Source organism: Panthera tigris, chromosome B4 (genome assembly GCF_018350195.1).
Source record: "Panthera tigris isolate Pti1 chromosome B4, P.tigris_Pti1_mat1.1, whole genome shotgun sequence".
Taxonomy (NCBI): Eukaryota; Metazoa; Chordata; class Mammalia; order Carnivora; family Felidae; genus Panthera; species Panthera tigris.
This window is the reverse complement of record NC_056666.1, coordinates 64,299,592-64,323,337: the sequence shown is the minus strand read 5'-3', so window position 1 is coordinate 64,323,337 and position 23,746 is coordinate 64,299,592. Positions and strand designations below refer to the sequence as shown.

The following is a 23,746-nucleotide window of genomic DNA, read 5'->3' as shown; positions in this document are numbered from 1 at the left end:
GCCCAGACACCTGTTTCAGGATCAAGGCACTCAGTCCCCTAGCTGCTGGGCATATAGGTTGGTGATGGCTCACAGCTGAGCCTATTTTTGCATCTTGCCCTCTGCCAAAGCCTTGATCAAGATTTTGCCTACTCTCCAAGTGCATCCCACGTTTAACGGCTGGTCAATAACAAAGTACAAAGGCCTGCCCCTTGTTTCAATTTAGAATGAATCTGAAAGGAAATCCCAGCCTCAGAGCACCCTATAGGATTATTTGAGGCTGCTATTGCAAACTGTTCATATTAAAACTTCACCCTCTACCTCCATCGCTGCATTACAGATGTTGTTCCAAGAATACACAATCCTTCTGCACACAAATCTCTAACTCGACCTTACACAGTTCGTATTGAAAGTAGTCCTAGAAATAAGACCCTAAAATGGATTTTGGGGGGCCTGGGAGGCTCAGTTGGTTAGGCATCAGACTCTCGGATCTCAGCTCAGGTCTTGATCTCCGGATGTGAGTTCAGGCACCACAGTTGGGCTCCGCGCTGAAGGTAAAGCCCACATAATAATAATAATAATAATAATAATAACAATAATAATAGTAATTACAACAACAACAACAACAACAACAACAATAAATAGGGTTTTGGAGCTGGATTCTATACCAGCCAACTGGCAATGAGAACCCCATTCATGGTGAGGAGTACTGATAGCAATCGCCATGCTGTGAAAATGTGATCACCTATTTGATTCCAGTTATACTAAACCTGGTTACCTGTAACTGTTACATAATAAAACAGGGCTTTCTGCATTTATTGTATTGAATTTTCTCTCCCTATAGCTTGGACAAGACTGCCACCTCCTGGAGAAGCTGGTGCTCTCATCTACTTGGGGAATCACTCTGAAAATTGCGTCCCAACGCCCTCTCTCTCTCTCTCTCTCTCCTTTAAGTTAAAAAATTTCTAACCCATCACAACTGTGAACAAGTTTTTGCAATGAGCCAAGAATTCAAACCAATTTGCGCATCACAATTTCATGTTAAAATTTAAACAGATGTTTGTAGAGCGCTTCGTAGGTGCAAAGGGCTTTAATTCTTAGTCCTCACAACAGCCCTTTGAAGTAGGAACTATTATCACAGGCACACCGGCGGTACGAATGAGGAAATTAAGTATTAGCGAAGTTAGACTGCAAGGTAAGGAGAACCCCCGTTTACGTCGTCAGAACTCCAATGACTGCTAAGAACTCAAGCTCCGTAGCTAAGTGACCGTCTCGCCCCACCCGGGCATGCGCAGAAAAACACGGAAGCAATTTCCGTAGTAATTATGGGAGTCTGACACTGGGGGTGTGGCAAGGGCTCCAAAATCCCAGCATTCGCATCGTGCCGGTGTCAAGATGGCGGCCCCCATGTTCCGGTGCTTTTCCCGGGGCAGGTGGTTTGGGAGCCCGGGCACGTCAGGAGTCTTGTTCCTGGGACTGCGTGAGGCCCATTCGGGCGCTCAGGGGCTGCTGGCGGTGCAAAAGGCTCGAGGTCTGTTCAAGGAGTTCTTCCCCGAGAGGGGTACGAAGATAGAGCTCCCAGAGCTTTTCGACCGTGGAACGGGCAACTTTCCCCAGACCATCTACTGCGGTTTCGACCCCACGGCCGACTCGCTTCATGTGGGGCACCTGCTAGCTCTTCTGGGCCTGTTTCACTTCCAGCGAGCAGGCCACAACGTTATTGCGCTGGTGGGAGGTGCCACCGCGCGCCTGGGAGATCCGAGCGGCCGCACCAAGGAGCGCGAGGCCCTGGGCGCAGAACGCGTGCGAAGCAATGCGCGCGCCCTGCGCCAAGGCCTCGAGGCCATGGGTGCTAATCACCAGCAGCTCTTCGCGGATGGGCGGCCTTGGGGAAGCTTCACGGTACTGGATAATTCAGCCTGGTACCAGAAGCAGCACCTGGTGGACTTCCTATCAGCCGTAGGCGGCCACTTCCGCATGGGGACGCTCCTCAGCCGGTTGAGCGTCCAGACCCGACTCAAGAGTCCCGAGGGCATGAGCTTGGCCGAGTTTTTTTACCAGGTGCTCCAGGCTTATGATTTCTACTATCTGTTCCAACATTATGGATGCCGGGTCCAGCTGGGTGGATCTGATCAATTGGGCAATATCATGTCCGGATACGAGTTTATCCACAAGTAAGCGCCTTTAGACCCAGGAGAAGTCGTGTGACCAAATAATTTACACCCGAATATCCTACGATTCACTATTGGGATTGGGTAGTGACGCCCTTGTCAAGTCCTTTTTGGTTTTCTCCCCGTTAAGAGTCTGAAATGGTGTCGATGTGACAGGCTGATAATGAGAACTAACGGGCTGGATTAATGGTATTAGGTATGGAACATATTCTAGAACTCTGCAGGAAATACACCACCAGCCAGGATTCTGTGTTACTGAATTGAGAAATTGCTTTCCTTTGTTTATACTTGAATGGGATTGTGCCTCGGTGAGTAGTTGCTGCTTTAGCTGCACCTTCCCTGAAGCTAGTATTAGTTTTTGGTTGGCATCGCAAAAAAATTGTTTTTCAGCTCCAAATGTTTGGCGAATAATGTAGATTTTAATGACATTTTCTTAAGGGAGATGAACTCTGTACTAGCCTAGCCCATGTGCTACTCATTTTTAAAATCCCTTAAAGCATCCTTAGTGTCTCTACGTGACTCCTTACCCAGTTTTCTTTCCTTGTTTTCTTGGGCCTTTAAAGTTTTGAGGCCCTAGTTATACAGAAACTCCCCCAGAGTCACTGGTTCCATTGTAGTTGAGAATGACAAATGCCAAAACAGTGAGTGCTCTGAAAACAAGGGACGAACATTCAGATTTAGAAGGTAAAGGAAGTTTTCTCAGAGCAAGAGACCAGAATGAAATCTGAAGAACGATTAGCAAAACCTACCAACACTTGTGACTGAAGCGCATAATGAAGTTTTCCTTTATGCTTAGGTTGACTGGAGAAGACGTATTTGGAATCACTGTTCCACTAATTACAAGTACAACAGGAGCAAAATTGGGAAAGTCTGCTGGTAATGCTGTGTGGCTAAACAGAGATAAGACCTCTCCGTTTGAATTGTATCAATTCTTTGTCAGGCAGCAGGATGATTTGGTAGAAAGGTGAGTTCTTAATAGTGTGCTGACAACAATTAAGTATATTAAGCTCATGGTATAATTTTAGCCATTGAATTGTGTGCCTTTTATAGTTTTTTGTGTTTTGTTTTCACTTAGATTCTACTTAAGACACAGAACATTGCAATTTTAACTGTTCTAAACAAGTTTTTTGTTAGTTAAAGCAGAGAACTACCGTGACTCCTGAAAAACTTACAGTCAAGTTTTGATATACCTCTAGTAAGTACTTAGGATGTTATCAGTTGCATAGTCTGGTTTTTTCACTCCTTTTATGGTCAACTTGACTAAACCTTAATTTACTCTTATCTCTAAAGTTTCTTTTCTTTACCATAACGTAGTACACACTTTGAAGATCCTTTTTTAAAAATGATTTTCTCGTTAATTCATTCACATTATCTTAAACCCTTCAAAGAATGTAATTGATAAAATATACCTGCAACAAAGAAAAGGTGAATTTTACCAAAAATGATTTTTCCAGACTGAAAAACGTTTTATAATGAACTATAATAATTAAGAGTTTTTTGCCTTCAGGTTTGTTTTCAACATATTTTGATGGTACAGTTTAGAGTTTTGATGTATCAAGAACTGACATCTTTTTGAATATTTCATTTTCTACTTGGCTCTGATGTATAAAAATAGAATTAATTTCTGTGTATTAACTGTGTGCCCAGCAACTCTGCTAAACTCTTATTAATTCTAATAATAATGTTTGGATTTTAAAGCACAAGCTTTTAAATGTAAGGGTAAGTGAGAGACGAATGGAAAAAATTAGAGAATCCAGATAGACTCCAGCATCTATGGTCACTGAATGTCTGTGGCGCTGCAGAACAGTGGACCATCTTTTCTTTCTTTCTTTTTTTTTTTTTTTAATTTTTTTAATGTTTATTTTCGAGAGAGAGACAGACAGCTATGAGCGGGGAAGGGGCAGAAGGAAAGGGAGACACAGAATCGGAGGCAGGCTCTAGGCTCTGAGCTGTCAGTACAGAACCCAAGGCGGGGCTCGAACTCATCAACGATGTGATCATGACCTGAGCCAAAAGTCAGACGCTTGACTGACTGAGCCACTCAGGTGCCCCAAGACTATATTTTCAATATATATCACTTGGATAATTAGATGCCTTATTTGAGGAAAATGGTGAAACTTAACCTCACACTGTATGCAAAAATCAATTCCAGGTAGATTGTCAACGTAATCTGTAACGAAAGCTAAATCATGTGTTCAGAGCATAAATAGGAAAATCTCTTCATAACTGGGATAGAGAAAGATTCTTATGTGAGATACAAAGAAAAAGATTGGTAAATTAGACAATTAAAATTGAGATCTACAGTTCTCCAAAAGCCACCATTAAGAGTAGAATACCAGTTATATGTACTAAAAGTACTAGCTATTCTGACAGGTATAAGGTGATCCCTCATTGTGGTCTTGATTTCCATTTCCCTTAGGATTAGTGATGTTGAGCATCTTGTTATATTGGACCATCCGTTTGTCTTTGGAAAAATGTCAGGTCCTCTGCTAATTTTTAAATTGGATTATTATTGGTGTTGACTTGTATGAGTTCTTTTTATATCTTGGATCTTGTTGATCTGTCGTTTGCAAGTGTCTTCTTCCAGTCAGTAAGTCATTTTGTTGATGGTTTCCTTCTCTGTGTGAAAGCTTTCTATTTTGGTGTAGTATCAATAGTTTATTTTTACTTTGTTTCCCTTGTCTGAGGAGACATATCTAGCAAAATGTCTAATTTCTAGAAAATGTCTAGAAAAAAAATGCTAAGGCCCGTGTCAGATTACTGCCTATGTTTTCTTCTAGGAGTTTCATAGTTTCAGGTCTCAAATTTAGGTCTTTAGTTCGTTTTGAGTTTATTTTTATGTATGTTGTAAGAAAGTGGTCCAGTTTCATACTTTTGCATGTAGCTGTCCAGTTTTCCTAGCACCATTTGTTGAAGAGACTTTCTTTTCTCCATTGTATTGTCTTGCCTCCTAGTGTCATAGATTCACTGACCATATAAGTGTGGGTTTATTTCTGGGCTTTCTATTCTCTTCTCTTGATCTGTGTGTCTATTTTTCTGCCAGTACTTCATTCTGTTTGATTACTCTGGCTTTGTAATGTATTTTGAAATCTGAAAGTGTGATACCTCCAGCTTTGTTATTCTTTCTCCTGATTATTTTGGTGATTCTGGGTCTTTTGTGGTTCCATACAAATTTGAGGATTATTTGCTCTAGTTCTGTTAAAAATGCTGTTGGTATTTTGAATCTATAGTTTGCTTTGCGTAGGATGGACATTTTAATAATATGAATTCTTTCCATGAGCATAGACTATCTTTCCATTGTTTGTGTGATACTCAGTTTCTTTCATCAGTGTTTTATAGTTTTCACAGTACAAGATTTTAACCTCCTTGGTTGAGCATGGTAGTCTTTTAAGTAATCTTTACACCCAGCGTGGGGCTTGAACCCACAACCCCAAGATCAAGAGTTGCATGCTTTAGGGCCACCTGGGTGGCTCAGTTGGTTAAGCATCCGACTTCAGCTCAGGTCATGATCTCCTGGTTCATAAGTTCAAGACCCACATTGAGCTCTGTGCTGACAGCTCAGAGCCTAAAGCCTGCTTCAGATTGTGTGTCTCCCTCTCTGTCCCTCCCACACTCATTCATTCATTCATTCTCTCTCTCTCTCTCTCTCTCTCTCTCTCTCTCTCAAAAATAAATAAAAACATTTAAAGAGAGAGAGAGAGAGATGCATGGTCTACTGACTGAGCCAGCCAGCACCCCTAAGCTTGGTAGTCTCTTATAATCCTTTGTATTTTTGTGGTGTCATTCGTATCTTTTCTCATTGCTGATTTTATGTATTTGAGTCCTCTTTTTTACTTGATGAATTTGGCAAAAGGTTTATCAGTTTTGTTTATCTTTTCAAAGAACCAGGTTTTGGTTTCACTTATCTTTTCATTTTTTTTTAAGTCGCTTTTCATTTATTTGCTCTGATCTTTATTATTTCTTTGCTTCTGCTAACTTTGGACTTTGTTCTTTTTCTAATTCCTTTGGTTGTAAGCTTAGATTGATATTTTTCTGGTTTCTTGAGAAAGGTCTGTATTGCTTTTAGAACTGTTTTTGCTATGTCCCAGAGATTTTGGAACATCATGCTTCCATTATATTTGTTTCCAGGTATTTTTAAATTTCCTCTCTGATTTCTTTGTTGACACATTGGTTATTTAGTAACATGTTATTCAGCCTCCACGTGTTTGTGTTTTTTCACAATTTTTTTTTGTAATTGATTTCTAGTTTCACACCTAAAAGAGGTTTGATATGATTTCAGTTTTCATAAATTTATTGAGTCTTGTTTTGTGGCTTAACATATGACCTATCATAGACAATGTTCCATGTGCACTTGAAAAGAATGTGTATTCTTTTTTTTTGTTTTAATGTTTATTTATTTTTGAGAAGAGTGAGACAGAGCATGAGCGGGGGAGGAGAGAGAAAGAGGGAGACACAGAATCTGAAACAGGCTCCAGGCTCTGAGCTGTCAGCACAGAGCTAGATGCGGGGCTCGAACTCACAGACCGTGAGATCATCATCTGAGCCGAAGCCAGACGCTTAACTGACTGAGCCACCCAGGCGCCCCAAGAATGTGTATTCTTTTGTTGGGATGGGATATTCTGTGTATCTGTTAAGTCCATCTAGTCTATTATGTTGTTCAGAAGCACTGGTTCCTTGATTTTTCTGCCTGGATGACCTATCCTTGGATGTAAGTGGGGTGTTAAAGTCCCATTCTATTATCGTATTATTGATTTCTCCCTTTTATGTCCATTAATATTTGCTTTACATACTTAGGTGCTACCATTTTTGGCACATAGAAATTTATGATTGTTCTATCTTTGTTGGATTGATCCCTTTATCATTATGTTAATGCTCTTTTCTCTTGTTATAGTCCTTGTTTTAAAGTCTATTTTGTCTGATATAAGTACTAATGCCGTGACTTTTTGCTTGTTTCCATTTTGATGGAATACTTGTCTCCATCTCTTCGTTTTCATTTTGTGTCTTTAGGTCAGAATGAGTGTCTCGTAGACAGCACGTAGATGTGTCTTGGGGTTTTTATCCATTCAGTCAGCCTGTGTTTTTTGATTGGAGCATATAGACCCTTAACATTTAAAGTAATTATTGATAGTTATATACTTCATTGCCATTTTGTTGTTTGATTGTTTTTGTAGTTCTTCTGTCCCTTCCTTTCTTGCTCTCTTCCCTTGTGATTTCATAACTTTCTTTAGTGTTATGCTTGAATTCTTTTTTTTTTTTTTTCCGTATGTATTCTCTTTTCAAAGGTTTGTGGTTACCATGAGGTTCATATTTAACACCCTACATATATAGCAGTCTGTTTTAAGTTGATAGTCACTTAAGTTTGAACGCACTTACTATTATTTTTAATGTTTTAATTTTTTGAGAGAGACAGAGCACAAGTAGGGGAGGAGCAGAGAGAGGGAGACACAGAATCCAAAGCAGGCTCCAGGTTCTGAGCTGTCAGCACAGAGCCCAATGTGGATCTCAAACCCACAAACACAAGATCATGACCTGAGCTGAACTTGGATGCTTCACTCAGCCAACCAGGTGCTCCTGAACATGTTTAGAAAGCATTACATTTTTATTCACCTCCTCCACATTTTATGTATTTGTATGTTTTTATTTTTTGTACTGCTTAACCAATTATTGTAGATACAATTGATTTTACCGCTCTTGTCTTTGAACCTTCAACAATAGCTTTGTGATTGATCTGGTACCTTTACTATATATTTGCTTTCACCATTGAAATTGTCATAATTATTCTAAGTTTTAGTTATGGCCTCTTCTTTCCCACTTACAAAAGTCCCTTGAACATTCTTGTAATGCTGGTTTAGTGGTGACGAATACCTTTAACTTTTGTTTATATGGGGAATTCTTTACCCCTCCTTCAGTTCTGAATGATAACCTTGCTGGGTAGAGTATTCTTACTTGTAGTTTATTTCCTTTCATCATTTTGAATATACTGTGTGCTCCCTCTAGAGCCTGCAGTTTCTGCTGAAAAATCAGTTGATAGCCTTTTGGGAGGTGCCTTGTACATCACTGTTTGCTTTTCTCTTCCCACTGTTAAGATTCTGTCCTTTTAGTTTTTGACATTTTATTTAAAAAAAAATTTTTTTTTTAACGTTTATTTATTTTTGAGACAGAGAGAGACAGAGCATGAACAGGGGAGGGGCAGAGAGAGAGGGAGACACAGAATCTGAAACAGGCTCCAGGCTCTGAGCTGTCAGCACAGAGCCCGACGCGGGGCTCGAACTCACGGACCGCGAGATTGTGACCTGAGCCAAAGTCGGCCGCTTAACCGACTGAGCCACCCAGGTGCCCCAGTTTTTGACATTTTAATTATCAATGTGTCTTGATATGGACTTCTTTGGGTTCATCTTATTTGGGGCTCTCTGTGTTTCCTGGATTCAGATGTCTGTTTCCTACCCCAGGTTAGGGAAATTTTCAGCTATTATGTCTTCAAATAAGTTTTCTCCCTTTCTCTCTGTTTTTTTTTTTTTAACCTATATAATGTGAATGTTAGTATGCTTGTTGTGTCAGAGGTATGTGTTCTCAATTAATTCTGTATTACCAGGAATTATAGCTTAATTGGGGAAATCTGAGCGTTAAGGTTTTGAAGGTAAATGGTGAGATACCATTCATTATAGGCTGACTTACATACCAACCAAATGTGACTATTGAACGAGGAGACTCCATCTCAGTATCTTTAATAACAGGTTATAAGCTTTTAATGACCTGTTTAAATTGGTATTAGGGGGTGTTTACCATCTTGCCCACAGGAGGAAGAGTCACTGGCATCCACGTGGTAAATTCTACCAGGAATGCCAAGAACTTGGGCCTGTTCGATGTTGCATGGCATTGTGTCAATGCATCCATGCCTATAGTAGGGAGGGAAAGGACCAAGGAGGCCACCACCAGAAGGAGCCATTTGAAGTAAATGGCCCCTGTAGTTAGTTACATCTGAATGGATTTGTACACCTTTGATTGTTTCACTGGCAATTCTCTTTTAAGAATTTAGAGAGATTGGAATAACAGTGACTTGGGCCTTGATGTCTAATCAGACATTTTTTTTTTAATTCTACCAAATATTTATTTATTGTATATAATTTATTGTCAAATTGGTTTCCATACAACACCCAGTGCTCATCCCACCAGGTGCCCTCCTCAATGCCCATCACCCACTTCCCCCCCTTCACCCCGCATCAACCCTCAGTTTGTTCTCAGTATTTAAGAGCCTCTTATGGTGTGCCTCCTTCCCTCTATATAACTTTTTTCCCCCTTCCCCCGTCTTCTGTTATGTTTCTCAAGATCCACTTATGAGTGAAAACATATGGTGTCTGTCTTTCTCTGCCTGACTTATTTCACTTAGCATAACACTCTCCAGTTCCATCCACGTTGCTACAAATGGCCAGATTTCATTCTTTCTCATTGCCAAGTAGTATTCCATTGTATATATAAACCACATCTTTTTTATCCATTTGTCAGTTGATGGACATTTAGGCTCTTTCCATAATTTAGCTATTGTTGAAAGTGGTGCTATAAACATTGGGGTACATGTGCCCCTATGAATCAGCAGTCCTGTATCCATTGGGTAAATTCCTAGCAGTGCTATTGCTGGGATTGGGCAGTTCTATTTTTAATTTTTTGAGGAATCTCCACACTGTTTTCCAGAGCAGCTGCACCAGTTTGCATTCCCACCAACGTGCAAGAGGGTTCCCATTTCTCCACATCCTCTCCAGCATCTATAGTCTCCTGATTTGTCTATTTTAGCCACTCTGACCAGCGTGAGGTGGAATCTCAGTGTAGTTTTGATTTGTATTTCCCTGATGAGCAGTGACATTGAACATCTTTTCATGTGCCTGTTGGCCATCTGGATGTCCTCTTTAGAGAAGTGTCTATTTATATCTTCTGCCCGTTTCTTCACTGGATTATTTGTTTTTCGGGTGTGGAGTTTGGTGAGTTCTTTATAGATTTTGGATGCTAGCCCTTTGTCCGATATGTCATTTGCAAATATCTTTTCCCATTCTGTCAGTTGCCTTTTAGTTCTGTTGATTGTTTCCTTTGCAGTGCAGAAGCTTTTTATCTTGATGAGGTCCCAATAGTTCATTTTTGCTTTTAATTCCCTTGCCTTTGGAGATGTACCAAGTAAGAAATTGTTCCAGCAGAGGTCAGAGAGGTTTTTTCCTGTTTTCTCCTCTAGGGTTTTGATGCTTTCCTGTCTCACATTCAGGTCCTTCATCCATTTTGAGTTTATTTTTGTGAATGTTGTAAGAAGGTGGTCTAGTTTCATTCTTCTGCATATTGCTGTCCAGTTCTCCCAGCACCATTTGTTAAAGAGACTCTCTTTTTTTCCATTGGATATTCTTTCCTGCTTTGTCAAAGATTAGTTGGCCGCACATTTGTGGGTCCAAATCTGGAGTCTCTATTCCATTGGTCTATGTGTCTGTTTTTGTGCCAATACCATACTGTCTTGATGATTACAGCTTTGTAGTAGAGGCTAAGTCTGGGATTGTGATGCTTCCCGCTTTGGTTTTCTTCAAAATTACTTTGGCTATCAGGGTCTTTTGTGGTTCCATACAGACTTTAGGATTGCTTGTTCTAGCTTCGAGAAGAATGCTGGTGCAATTTTGATTGGGATTGCATTGAATGTGTAGATTGCTTTGGGTAGTATTGACATTTTGACAATATTTATTCTTGCAACCCATGAGCATGGAATGTTTTTCCATTTCTTTGTGTCTTCTTCAATTTCCTTCATAAGTTTTCTATAGTTTTCAGGATACAGATATTTTACGTCTTTGGTTAGGTTTATTCCGAGGTATTTTATGCTTCTTGGTGCAATTGTGAATGGGATCAGTTTCTTTATTTGTCTTTCTGTTGCTTCATTATTGGTGTATAAAAATGCAACTGATTTCTGTACATTAATGTTGTATCGTGCAATTTTGCTGAATTCATGTATCAGTTCTAGCAGACTTTTGGTGGAGTCTATAGGGTTTTCCATGTAGAATGTCATGTGATCTGCAAAAAGTGAAAGCTTGACTTCATCTTTGCCAATTTTGATGCCTTTGATTTCCTTTTGTTGTCTGATTGCTGATGCTAGAACTTCCAACACTATGTTAAACAACAGCGGTGAGAGTGGGCATCCCTGTTGTGTTCCTGATCTCAGGTGGAAAGCTCTCAGTTTTTCCCCATTGTGGGCTTTTCATAAATGGCTTTTATGATGTTAAATATGTTCCTTCTATCCCGACTTTCTTGAGAGTTTTTATTAAGAAAGGATGCTGAATTTTGTTAAAGGCTTTTTCTGCATTGATGGACAGGATCTTATCGTTCTTTTCTTTTATTAATGTGATGTATCACATTGATTGATTTGCAAATATTGAACCAGCCCTGCAGCCCAGGAATGAATCCCATCTGATCATGGTGAATGATTCTTTTTATATGCTGTTGAATTGATTTGCTAGTATCTTGTTGAGAATTTTTGCATCCATATTCATCAGGGATATTGGCCTGTAGTTCTCTTTTTTTGCTGGGTCTCTGGTTTAGGAATCACAGTGATGCTGGCTTCATAGAATGAGTCTGGAAGTTTTCCTTCCCTTTCTATTTTTTGGAACAGCTTGAGAAGGATAGGTATTAACTCTGCTTTAAATGTCTGGTAGAATTCTCCAGGGAAGCCATCTGGTCCTGGACTTGTATTTGTTGGGAGATTTTTGATAACTGATTCAATTTCTTCACTGGTTATGGGTCTGTTCAAATTTTCTGTTTCTTCCTGTTTGAGTTTTGGAAGTCTGTAGGTGCTTAGGGTCTTTGTCCATTTCTTCCAGGTTGTCCAGTTTGTTGGCATATAATTTTTCATAGTATTCCCTGATAATTGCTTGTATTTCTGAGGGATTGGTTGTAATAATTCCATTTTCATTTGTGATTTTATCTATTTGGGTACTCTCCCTTTTCTTTTTGAGAAGCCTGGCTAGAGGTTTATCAATTTTATTTATTTTCTCAAAAAACCAACTCTTGGTTTCATTGATCTGCTCTACTGTTTTTTTAGATTCTAAATTGTTTATTTCTGCTCTGATCGTTATTATTTCTCTTCTTCTACTGGGTTTGGGGTGTCTTTGCTGTTTTGCTTCTAGTTCCTTTAGGTGTGCTGTTAGATTCTGTATTTGAGATTTTTCTTGTTTCTTGAGGTAGGCCTGGATTGCAATGTATTTTCCTCTCAGTACTGCCTTTGCTGCATCCAAAAGGGTTTGGATTGTTGTATTTTCATTTTCATTTGTTTCCATATATCTTTTAATTTCTTTAATTGCCTGGTTGACCCATTCATTCTTTAGTAGGATGCTCTTTAGCCTCCATGTTTTTGGAGGTTTTCCAGACTTTTTCCTGTGATTGATTTCAAGTTTCATAGCATTGTGATCTGAAAGTGTGCATGGTATGATCTCAATTCTTTTATACTTATTAAGGGCTGTTTTGTGACTCAGTATGTGATCTGTCTTGGAGAATGTTCCATGTGCACTAGAGAAAAAAGTATATTCTGTTGCTTTGGGATGCAGAGTTCTAAATATATCTGTCAAGTCCATCTGATCCAATGTATCATTCAGGGCCCTTGTTTCTTTATTGATTCTCTGTCTAGATGATCTGTCCATTGTTGTAAGTGGAGTATTAAAGTCTCCTGCAATTACCACATTCTTATCAATAAGGTTGCTTATGTTTGTGATTGTTTTATATATTTGGGGACTCCCATATTCGGTGCATAGACATTTATAATTGTTAACTCTTCCTGATGGATAGACCCTGTAATTATTATATAATGCCCTTCTTCATCTCTTGTTATAGCCTTTAATTTAAAGTCTAGTTTGTCTGATATAAGTATGGCTACTCCAGCTTTCTTTTGACTTCCAGTAGCATGATAGATAGTTCTCCATCCCCTCACTTTCAATCTGAAGGTGTCCTCAGGTCTAAAATGAGTCTCTTGTAGACAGCAAATACATGGGTCTTGTTTTTTTTTTTATCCATTCTGATACCCTGTGTCTTTTTGTTGGAGCATTTAGTCCATTTATATTCAGTGTTATTATTGAAAGATACAGGTTTAGAGTCATTGTGATGTCTGTAGGTTTCATGCTTGTAGTGATGTCTTTGGTACTTTGTGGTTCTTGCAACATTTCACTCACAGAGTCCCCCTTAGGGACATTTTCATTGACCCAGGGGACTACCAGAGTGGTATAGGGGCCACTGTCTCTGGGAGGTGGGATGAGTCCTGGGGAGCCACCAACTCCCTGCGGTAGAGGCTTAGGTGGCTGCCAGCCCTGGGTTTTAGAGAAGAGGTCAGAGGCAGTTGTAGAGACTGGGTTCAAGTCAGGATAGATGGCAGCTGAGTGGCAAGAGGGTGGATGGCCGAAGGGGGCTATAGATGGGGGAATGCTAGTGTTAGGATCTAGAGTTTAGAGACTGGCTGTCTAGATACCAAGTGGCCAGGAACACTGAGATTTTGTAACTCCCAGAAGAGGTTAACCTGTGTGTTTTCATAAAGGGCAAAATTAAGTTGAGGATTTTTTGGAGTTGGGAGCCCTTTTTGTTGAGGGAAATTTGTTCAAGGGGGCAGCGGGGGTAGAAGGGCATAGATCTGAAGTGTCCAGGTACCTGGATAGTAACCTCCTCCATGTCTAGCAACCATGCCCGTGCCCCCCAGTGCCTTTCAAATGGTTTCAGCAGTCCCATTAAAATTAGTAGCACTGCCCTATAGTTAGGGGGAACACCTTATGGAGTAATACTCTGGACTTGGGGTCACTTGAGGCCTCGTCACGTTTAGAAATGAAGAGGGTGTCATTTGGGTCACTATGGTCATTGAAATGATAAACATACGGGACCACGCCAACTTTGCTGCAGGAGACAGGCCTAGTCTAATGTTTCCCATTCACTGTGAGCCTTAGCTCTAGTGATTTCTGTGAGGAAAGGATGAGCACAGCACCAGGCAGTAAATATCCAGGGTGGGGGGGTAGCTACAGATATCAGTGGCTCTGGGGGCTCCATCTTCCTTTACCCGTCCTCATCCTCATCAGTGGCCTCAACAACCAGGTCAGCTTTTCCTTTGGTACCAGGGCACCCCCTGAGACATGTTGCTTTGTTCTATCCCATTTGGGGAGGAAAGCCTACGGGGCTCAGGATGTGGTATCTCAAAGGAAACAGACATGTAGCTGGACTGTTCTCTGAGAAGATTTTAGGGTCTTCAGAGAGACTGGCCCGTTGTGCAGTTCAGCCATGAGTAACAGTTTTCAATCACAGGCCACAAACCTGTAATAGCCAGTTAGCTCCCTTCTATCCTTCCTGCTGCACAAAGTCTTTAAGGTTAGAATTTCAGTTAAGGCGTAATTTCTGATGCCTTAATTGTTACTTTCTGATTTTCTTCATTATGTTGATCTTACGTGTTGTTACCAGAAAAAGTTTCTGGAAAATGTTCCTGTGAGCCCACTTCATAAGTGGCTGCATTCCTTTCCAGGGTGTCCCAGTTGCCCTCCCCAGGATTGGGATCTGCCTCCACTAGCGCAGTGTACACGGGACCTTTGGGAAAGCCCTGGCTTTCCTGTTGGTGCAAATAGCAGAGCCTTGGCATGTTGGTACCTGGTGGCACTAAGCAATGCCCAGGAAGCTTTCATCTCTGTTAAATAAATTTTGCATTTATTTGGAGCTGATGTACCTCCTCTGGGGTCTTAAGAGGCACTGGCATAAGATGTTCAGGACATTTGTGTTTGTCTATTAATTGTTTAGCAACATCACACCGGAGACTGGACTTACGATATCCCATGGGGTTAGGGAGACAAAGTGATGGTGAGTGTAGCGGCCATGTGGGGACAGCAAGCCTCAGTGAATGTCTCCTTTCATGGTGCCACTGGTTTCCTATTACAAGGCTGTTCCGTGTATCTGGGTTAGGGCACATAGTCCCACTGTGACCCACCACTCAGTGGTTACTAGGGGAGTTCTCACTCCTCCTTATCTACTGGAGTACCCTTTCCTCGGTACCATTAACCCAAAGCCTCATCTTGGGCAGCAATCACAGCCTTGGGGTTCACTCTGCCTTCACTAGCTGTCCTTGGCGCAAGGCAGGGAGGACCCTCATGTACATTAGTAGTCAGTAAAGGCCTTTATAATTAGTGGTCTTATCATCTCATTAGTCCATATAGCCTAAATCACATTGCACTGGAGAGTGAATTATTATGGTAGCAGTGACAGGAAACACACAGCAGAGGCAATATGCAGAAGCACGGAAGAGTGCAGTAGACCTCCAGCAAGTGGTGCTGCCTTCCCAAATGGTGTCACCATCTGGGTTAGCCAGTCACAGTTAGTAAGGTGGTTGAAGCTGGGGGTGGTGCATGGGGGGCTCAGTCTGTTGGGCTCCAACTCTTGATTTCGGCTCAGGTCAGGATCTCATGGTTTGTGAGTTCAAGCCCTCATTAAGGTCTACGCTGATGACGCAGAGACTCCTTGGGATTCTGCCTCCGTATCTCTCTGCCCCTCCCCTGCTTGCTCGTTCTCTCTGTCTTTCTCAAAACAAATAAAAATAAACTTTGAAGACAAAAAAAAGATACTTGAAGCTAAACGCGTTCCCGTAAGTTAACTACAAGTGCTATCATCACACAGTCCCCTTGACTGTACCATCTACCAACTGTTTGGCTCTCAGACTATTGATAGTGGTGCCAGCGGTTAGAAATGCCTGGGGACACTCACCTGGGCTGACTACTTGTGGCTGCACTTAGAGATGGTTCCCTGACCCGAGTGCCTCTTGTGAGTTCGTCTTGTGGCTAGACTTGCCTTAAGGGTTCTTACAATTGCAGGACGCACCTCAGCCACAACCATCAGAGAACTTCGAAAAACAAGATTTATGATTCAGAAGTTCTGGAGGGTCCGTGGCATTCTGGGGTCTCAGATAGGGAGAGAGAGAGGAAGAGAGTGTGGTCCAGGGGCTCTGCATTATTGGGATGAAGGGTGAAGTGCCAAAGGACTTTGTGAGTTCTTTATTGGCAAATTTAAAACAGCAGAAATTAGGAAGTGGGAAGGGAGAAACAGCGTCACTCAAGCGGCCAGTTATCTAGGTTACCCAGAGCTTTCTAAAAGAGGAGCTTCATGCGTGTCAGTAGTCTGGTGCTTTGTCTAGTTGACTTGCTGCTAGCTGTGCCATGCAGCTGGCAGTATGTTTATTTGAGGTGGAGGGCTTTGAAATGCATGCCTTGGCTGTCAGAGGGTTAATGTCAGGTACCGATGCTACACTTACAGAACTACTTAGGAAAAATACGTGTCTCTGCTTATTAAACCTGTATTTGTACATAACCTGTGACCCAGAAGTTCCTCTCCTGGCTATGTCCGCAAAAGAAATCAGTGCACACAGGCACCAAGAGAAATATATGGGAATATTCATAGCAGCATTATCAGTAATTGTCCAAGAGTAGAAACAACACAGAATAAATAAATATATCGTGGAAACAGTCACAGCACAGAATGCTGTATGTGACAGCTGTTCCCACAACCACATGGATGAGCCTCTTACTGAACATAATCATCTGCCAGAAAAGCCAAACACAAAAATGTATTCTGTATGATTCCGTTTATATAAAGCCTGAAAACAGGCAAAACAAAGTGAAGCTGTTTACGGAGGGGTACTGAAATGGTAAAAGTATAAAGAAAAATAAGTGATAATTTTGAAAGGCGAAGGAGTGGTTAATTTGGAGAGGAAGGGGATGTGATAAATTTGGGCTTCGGTGGGTGGAGGCAATGATGTATTTCTAGGCAGGTGATGGTAGATGTTTGCTTTCTGATTCATTAAACTATGTGATTTGCATACTTTTCTATGTCTTTCTATGTGTTTTATTTTAAAAAGAGGATACACAAAATAGTATGTCAGGAAGTTACAAATTTTTTATTTATGGGCACATATACATAAAAGTACTAAAACATCCCTAGGAAGGATGGGCACAAATTTAGATTAGCTTCTCTCTGTGGGCGAGGAGGGGAATATGGTAGTGCTGGGATCTAGAGCTGTACTTTTCTTTTTCAAAAAGAAAGGTCTGGAACAAAGATGGCAAAATAGTAACATCCTCAGTGTGGGTGGTATGTGCACGGGTGTCTTTTTTGGGTACTTTTCTTCATGTTTATTTTTCATAATTAAAAATAAATTTAAAGGGGCACCTAGGTGGTTCAGTTGGTTAAGCATCTGTCTCCTCACTTCGGCTCAGGTCACGATCTCAGGGTCATGGGTTGAGCCCCGCGTTGGGTTCTGTGCTGACAGCGTGGAGCCTGTTGGGATTCTCTCTCCCTCCCTCTACCACCTGCTTCTCTCTCTCGCTTGATCTTAGCCAAAAGGCCGAGAAGCGATGCTTCTCTCTCTCAATGAATGAATGAATGAATTTAAAAGTAGGCAGGATGATTTTTAAAGGGTAAGGGAGTTAGAGATAAAAATTAGGTATGTTATTTATATATACCTAACACTGTATTTTTTGCCCCAAAGGTACCTGAAGCTCTTCACTTTTCTGCCCCTTCCAGAGATTGACCACATAATGCAGCTGCATGAGAAAGAGCCAGAAAAGCGGGGTCCTCAGAAACGACTTGCTGCAGAAGTTACAAAGCTTGTTCATGGACAAGAAGGGCTGGCTTCTGCTAAAAGGTGGCCTTTTAGAATAACTGAAAGTGGATAAAGTTAATGTAATTAATAGACTTGAGAAAATTCATTAGGGTTGTTATTTACCACTAACAAGAATTGTCAGTGGTTGACCTAAGTACTGTAGAATAGCTTCTGTTGGAAAGAAAGATCACCTTGAATTAAGTGTAAATTATGTAAGATAAACGTTGCTGTTTCAAAACCTTTCAGTGTGGAACATAATGGGCACTCCATAATTGGTTACTGGGTACTAGCCCGTGTGTCTGGATAAGCGCTCACGTGATGTGGTTCTCAATGTGTTTTTCAGGTGCACTCAAGCCCTTTACCATAGTAGCATAGACGCACTGGAGGTCATGTCTGATCAAGAGCTAAAAGAGCTGTTTAAAGAAGCTTCGTTTTCTGAACTAGTTCTCGACCCAGGAACAAGTGTCCTAGATACATGTCGCAAAGCAAATGCCATTCCAGATGGTCCCCGAGGGTAAGATTATTTAACTTTTAGATTCACAGTTAATTCGGCAATAAATGTTACAGTTCACAGCATGTGTTTCCAGAAGGTGTTTTCCTGATAATGCTTCAATGGGGTCTCATTTCTGGCAGAAGTTAATCCCAGAATAAAGTGAAAACTGAGTATTGTCGAAAATCCTTTAAATTTTCTATAAAATCTGGTACTACTATACCGTCTCTCCTTAAGTCTAACTCAGTTTCTCCTCAGCATTGGAAAGGACTGTTTAAGGGACCACAGGGGTTACTGAACTTTTCTAGCGGTTTATTTACTGATACTGGAAATGGTACCACTAAAGATGACACCGTATCTGATTCTGACAGAGTTCTTAAGTAACACTGACATTTGTTTACATTGTATAAGCTGAGTAAGATTGGCTTGTACATTTAAACAAAATGTAGAAATTGATCTGTAAACTGTAGCAAATAGCCCAAAATAACACTTCCTACGAGAAAGAAATTTGTCCTTAAACAGAAGATGGTTTACTGTAATTTTATAAAACCATGGGTTGTAGCAGTTTATTTCATTTGGTAACATGTTAAGAGAAAACGAACATTTGCCTTTCACAAGGACTTCCAAGGCCTTTCATACTCTAGACCTCTTTTCTTCTCAGAGTTCACTGCTTTCTAGCTACTCCCCATGTTTCCTCGCCGTTTGTGAAATTTACTGCTACTCTCCAGTTTACATGTCTCTTCTTTCAGGAAAATTTCCAACCCCCACCCACCCAGTGTGCTCCTAGAGCAACCTTTCCTGGGGCTTTATAGCATTTAATCACTGTAATTATTTATTTGTCTGGATTACCCCACTAGTTTTCAGTAGTAAAGGCTCTATGAATGTTTATTGAATGAATTGGGCCATAAATAATGTGAGTAAAACCTATTTACATATGCCATCAAAAAATTGTTGCTAAACTGGAATTAGATAAGCTACTGATTTTCCATTTCTGAAATCAGCCCATTTCACTTTTCTAAAAAAGTTCTGCTTTTTAACATTTTCACAAAATGTGCTATTATTTGCATAGTCTCAGAATAGAATTTCCAAGGTTCTTCCAGTTTCATAAGCAAGTTTTCTAAAGGTTTTTGTAATAGCATATATAGTTGTGACTTGTAGCTCATGGAAGCTCATTAAAAGCAGCATTGCCCTTTTTCTGTCGGGAGGCTTCTTTTCTGTAAGCCCCTACTCAAAGTGTGGGGAGGGGGGGAATTGGCTTGAGAAAGTGATTTTGTTACTCATTTTTAAATCACTACCAACTGAATAGTTCTATATAGAGCTGTGGGATATCCCAGCTTTTTCTCTACTAAATAAGAAACTGTGCCTTAAATCTCCTTTAGAAGAGCATTTAAGGGGGGCAGAAATCTAGTGAACATAAAGGTAACAATTCAGTGCTAAGTGGTTTTAGTTGGACAGCCTCTGAAATATAAATGAAATATCATTGGGAGAGGTGAGTGGTGATGGATTTATCTAATTAACGAAAACACTGTTATTTTTAGGTATCGGATGATAACAGAAGGTGGAGTCAGTATAAATCACAGACAAGTAACAAATCCTGAGAGTGTTTTAGTCGTTGGACAACATATTCTTAAGAATGGACTTTCATTACTTAAAATAGGAAAAAGGAATTTCTACATTATAAAATGGCTTCAGCTATGATGAAAAATCCTTCTGGTGGTTCAGACGTATCCATCTCATTCTCAAGATGTACCAAAGGTTGGCTCCAGAACTTATACTTTCGTTCACACAAGCCAAACAACAGAGAATGGAGTATACTCTAGGCCTCAGAGTGTGAGTAATTTCATTATTTATATAGGTTGATTAATGTGTAATGATGGGGTATTTTGTTTCCTGATCTGCAGGTATTAAGGACTACCATAGAAAACCATGATTGCCAAGGATAATCTCTTTTAAAAATCCTGTTTCATGAAATAACTATTGTATCCTTCTTGCGCTCTTTTTAGAGATGAGGAAGAACAGTGAAAAAGAGGGCAGAATAAGGACTCTTGGATACTTTTATATCCAAGTGTCTATCTTCCTGACCTTACGAACACCAGCAGCATCCGCAGTGGTCACATTAGAGATGTGAAATACGGTATTGGAAACTGTAGATTTCTGAATTTTTTGCCAGTTAGGAAGCAAATACAGTTCTCCTTAAGAAGAAAAGTATTACACAAAGCCCTAGTTGGGAGTAGAAATTACAGTAGAAAGTTTCTTTTCAAAGAACAAAAACCAGTACTTTTGAGAAAGTTTCCAATTCAGTTGTCCAGTCTCTTACCTGTGTTTCAGTATAAATTTACTCACAGCCTTGTTTTGCCAGATTACTAAGGTAGCAATATTTTATAAATTTGGAAACTTAAGTTTCAGCTTCTGTCCCCAAGCAGATTACAACTTGAGATAGACTGAAAAGTAACTGGAGAGAAAATAGCGGCAAATGTAGTATCAAATACCCCATCATATGAGAATATCAAAGTAATTCTTCTGGTAAGGGAAGTCTTCAGGTCACACTTAAAGGATTTAGAATCAAGACCTAGTTAAGCTGTACATACATTAAGCAAGTCAATTCTCAGAACTGTTTCCACATGTGAAAAATGAAGGTAGTTATCATCCCTATTTCCCTGAGGACCAAGTGAAACATAAATACAAATGGTTCACAATCTGGTTCCTTCTTGAAAACCTTACAGGCAGCAAAGCATGGCTTTAGTGTTCAAATTCTAGCCATTTACTACCTGGGATACTTGAAACAAATCACTAGCCTAATATGTAAAAATGGAGACGTAATCGTAGCTTTGTGAATTGTGAGATTGCATAGGAAAAAAGTTGTAAAACTTGTCATATAGCATAAGCTGTCTTATGTTCCAATTAGATTTATATGTTAAAAAGCTAGTAGATCAAATTTTTCCCTGGGAGCAAAGTTAGGAAGAATTGACTTATTGACAAAACTTGAATGTCATTTCGTACCAGCAATTTTATTTACATAGCAAGAACATACAGGCGTCCGTGGTAAATGTCAGAGATCATCGCCACATTTCAGAGCTTCACTCAGTTTGAGCCAATAAATGAAGGGTTTCTGAAACTTTACATACCTTTCTTGCCTCTGCTTTTCTTGTACAAGGTGTGTAGTGCCAGCAAGTACATTACCATCACCTCAGTTTTAAAGGTAACGTTTTCAATTTGAAATTATGTTTGATATGCTGGGGAATGGTACACTGTAAGTTTCTCCCCCCTTACAAACTCAAAAGACTGGGATGGTAGTCATCTGATGTATCTGAAGTGAGTAAATCAGGGATGGCTGTACTGACATTGAATAATGGCAGAGTGATTTTAAAGTGTGTGCTAATGAACATTTAGGTAGTATGTATTCTATCAAGAAGGTACTATGAACAGATTCAAAGTAGTACCATTAAGATTGAATCTGGTTTTTATGTTTGAGATCAGTTGCTGAGCCCGTTGTTTGCTAGTACGTGGGTACTATAAGCTCATGTTACCAACACATTGTTCCTGCCAGTAGTCCTTCATGACTGTTGTAACAGAAATGTTAACATGTTCAGTAAATTCTGTATTGCTGATATGATCTTTTAGAGATGGAGCTAGATGCCTTAAGGATTTTGACCCATATCTTAAAATTTTTATGTAATTCATACCAAGAATCACCTGGGGAATTTTAATAAAATGTGAGTATGTTCTAAACCTCACCCCAAAACTCTGAATGTATTTTAGTAGTAAAAAGCCTTTAGGTGTGTCTGTCCGGATGTTTTTCTTTAAATAATAAGGCTCCATCAGTATTTTCCTATCTGTTGTAATCTAATGTATCGTTGGTGTGAAGCAAAAGTAATTGTTACCAACTAATAGAGATGGATACTTCGATGACCAGCACAGTATCTGGTTTTAAGTCTCACCTCCAAGTGAATCTTAGAGCATGTTATGAGTGACCTAATTTAAAGATGTACTGAAATTACTATTATATTTGAAAATCAAGTCTAGATGGTTGTTTTTAATGCAGGAAAGTAGAATTCATGCTTGCAGGTTTAAGAAAGAATCAAAGATAATTTAGATGTTTAATGCACTAGGGCAGCGTGGACCCGGAAGTGGAAGGGCTGCAATAGCTACACCTCATGCACATCACCGTCAGTGTTACAGATCTTCTTGTGCCTTCCTTCAGCTTTCATACTAACACATCAGAGGTTGCAGAGAAGCTCAATAAAAGTAGATATCAAAGGATAGGTGGACTACAGTGACTGTGAGTAACTTGTCAACTCACACCTTTCAAAGCCAGACCAGTTTATAGTGTGCATGCATTATAGTTGTATGAAATGTCTTCGTGCGTTCTTCTCCAAGGACTATGGCAGCAGCTTTAAGACTGCTCACAGATTACACAGGTCATCTTATCCACAGGCAAACTGCTTGTACGACTAGAACATGAACAGTTCTTTTTAAGTTCAAATGAAACTGTCACAAGAAAGACTTGATGTATTTCATGTGTATTTTATATGTACGGGGCAACTTTAGAAACAGCCATTTATTATTTGGATTAAATGTACGATTTGTTCTGTGATACAGAGTACGATTTTCAGTTTATAGCCAGTCTCTTCACATGAGCAGATTCATACCATTGCAATACACAGGAGTTCATAAATAAAATTCTACTCAAGTAGGCAGTAACTAGCAAATTTCGAGTCAACAAAGTCTCAGTATTATATAGTTCTCTTCACCAAAGATGAGTCTCTCGGATTTCAGCAATTATTTGACTGGCTCCTTGTAATGCCTACATTAAAAAAGATAAAAAAATTATAGATGCTTATTGAGTTATGATATCAAAAAATCTTGAACTATGTGGAAGTAATCTCTCCCCTTTATATGTGGCAGATCTATACAACTAGTACCTTCAGTCTAAAAATCGAATCAAGTACTATGCAAAAAAACAGACTAGCCATCCTGTGATGACTGTGTATCTCCAGGGATCAGAATGTAGTGTTTATACCTACAACCCAGCCCCGGGTGTGAAGATTCAGAAGCATTTGCGATACCTTTAGCATGTCCGCAGCTTCCTTCCGGCGCTGTGCCATGTCCTCGGATTCAGTCAGAAGATCATCCAGTAAGGATGATTTATACAGCTGTCCTACTAACTCACTCTGAAGAGTATCTTTCACATGATTCACCAAAAAGTGCATTACTGCCTTTGGCACACTGTAAAATAAAGCCATCAGATGATCCGCTTAGAATCAAAGCCTAAAAATGTTTTAAATACATGTATTTTCAAAACTGATTATGGAGTTATCCAGCAGTATACATATGCTCTGATTTATAGTACTAACCTGTCTTGAATATTCTTTCTGACAATAAGAAAATACGATTTGATGAGTCGCTCAATGACCTCACAGTCTCGCTGTTCACGCGCAGATAGTTTTCGTGCAACAGGAACTGGCTAAATGGGGTGAAGGGAAGAAAGAA

General features: G+C 40.0%; 2 protein-coding genes across 6 annotated transcripts in view; one reads left to right on the top strand and one right to left on the bottom strand.

Annotated features, from left to right (window-relative positions):
* Positions 1-929: 929 nt before the first annotated feature.
* YARS2 (tyrosyl-tRNA synthetase 2) lies at positions 930-21,268 on the top strand. Its single transcript, XM_007090723.3, has 5 exons — positions 930-2,153; positions 2,947-3,114; positions 17,653-17,808; positions 18,110-18,280; positions 19,795-21,268. The coding sequence occupies exons 1-5, from the start codon at positions 1,375-1,377 to the stop codon at positions 19,952-19,954; spliced, it is 1,434 nt and encodes a 477-aa protein (XP_007090785.1). The 5' UTR covers positions 930-1,374; the 3' UTR covers positions 19,955-21,268.
* Positions 21,246-23,746, bottom strand: part of DNM1L (dynamin 1 like) — a 49,183-nt gene continuing 46,682 nt past the window's right edge. For all 5 annotated transcript variants that reach the window (XM_042992090.1, XM_042992086.1, XM_042992087.1 and 2 more), the window contains 3 exons: positions 23,611-23,720; positions 23,323-23,482; positions 21,246-23,060 (listed from right to left, as the gene is read on the bottom strand). In XM_042992090.1, the coding sequence (XP_042848024.1) occupies positions 23,004-23,060; positions 23,323-23,482; positions 23,611-23,720 (327 nt within the window). In that variant the 3' untranslated portion in view covers positions 21,246-23,003. The remainder of the gene's footprint in view (positions 23,061-23,322; positions 23,483-23,610; positions 23,721-23,746) is intronic.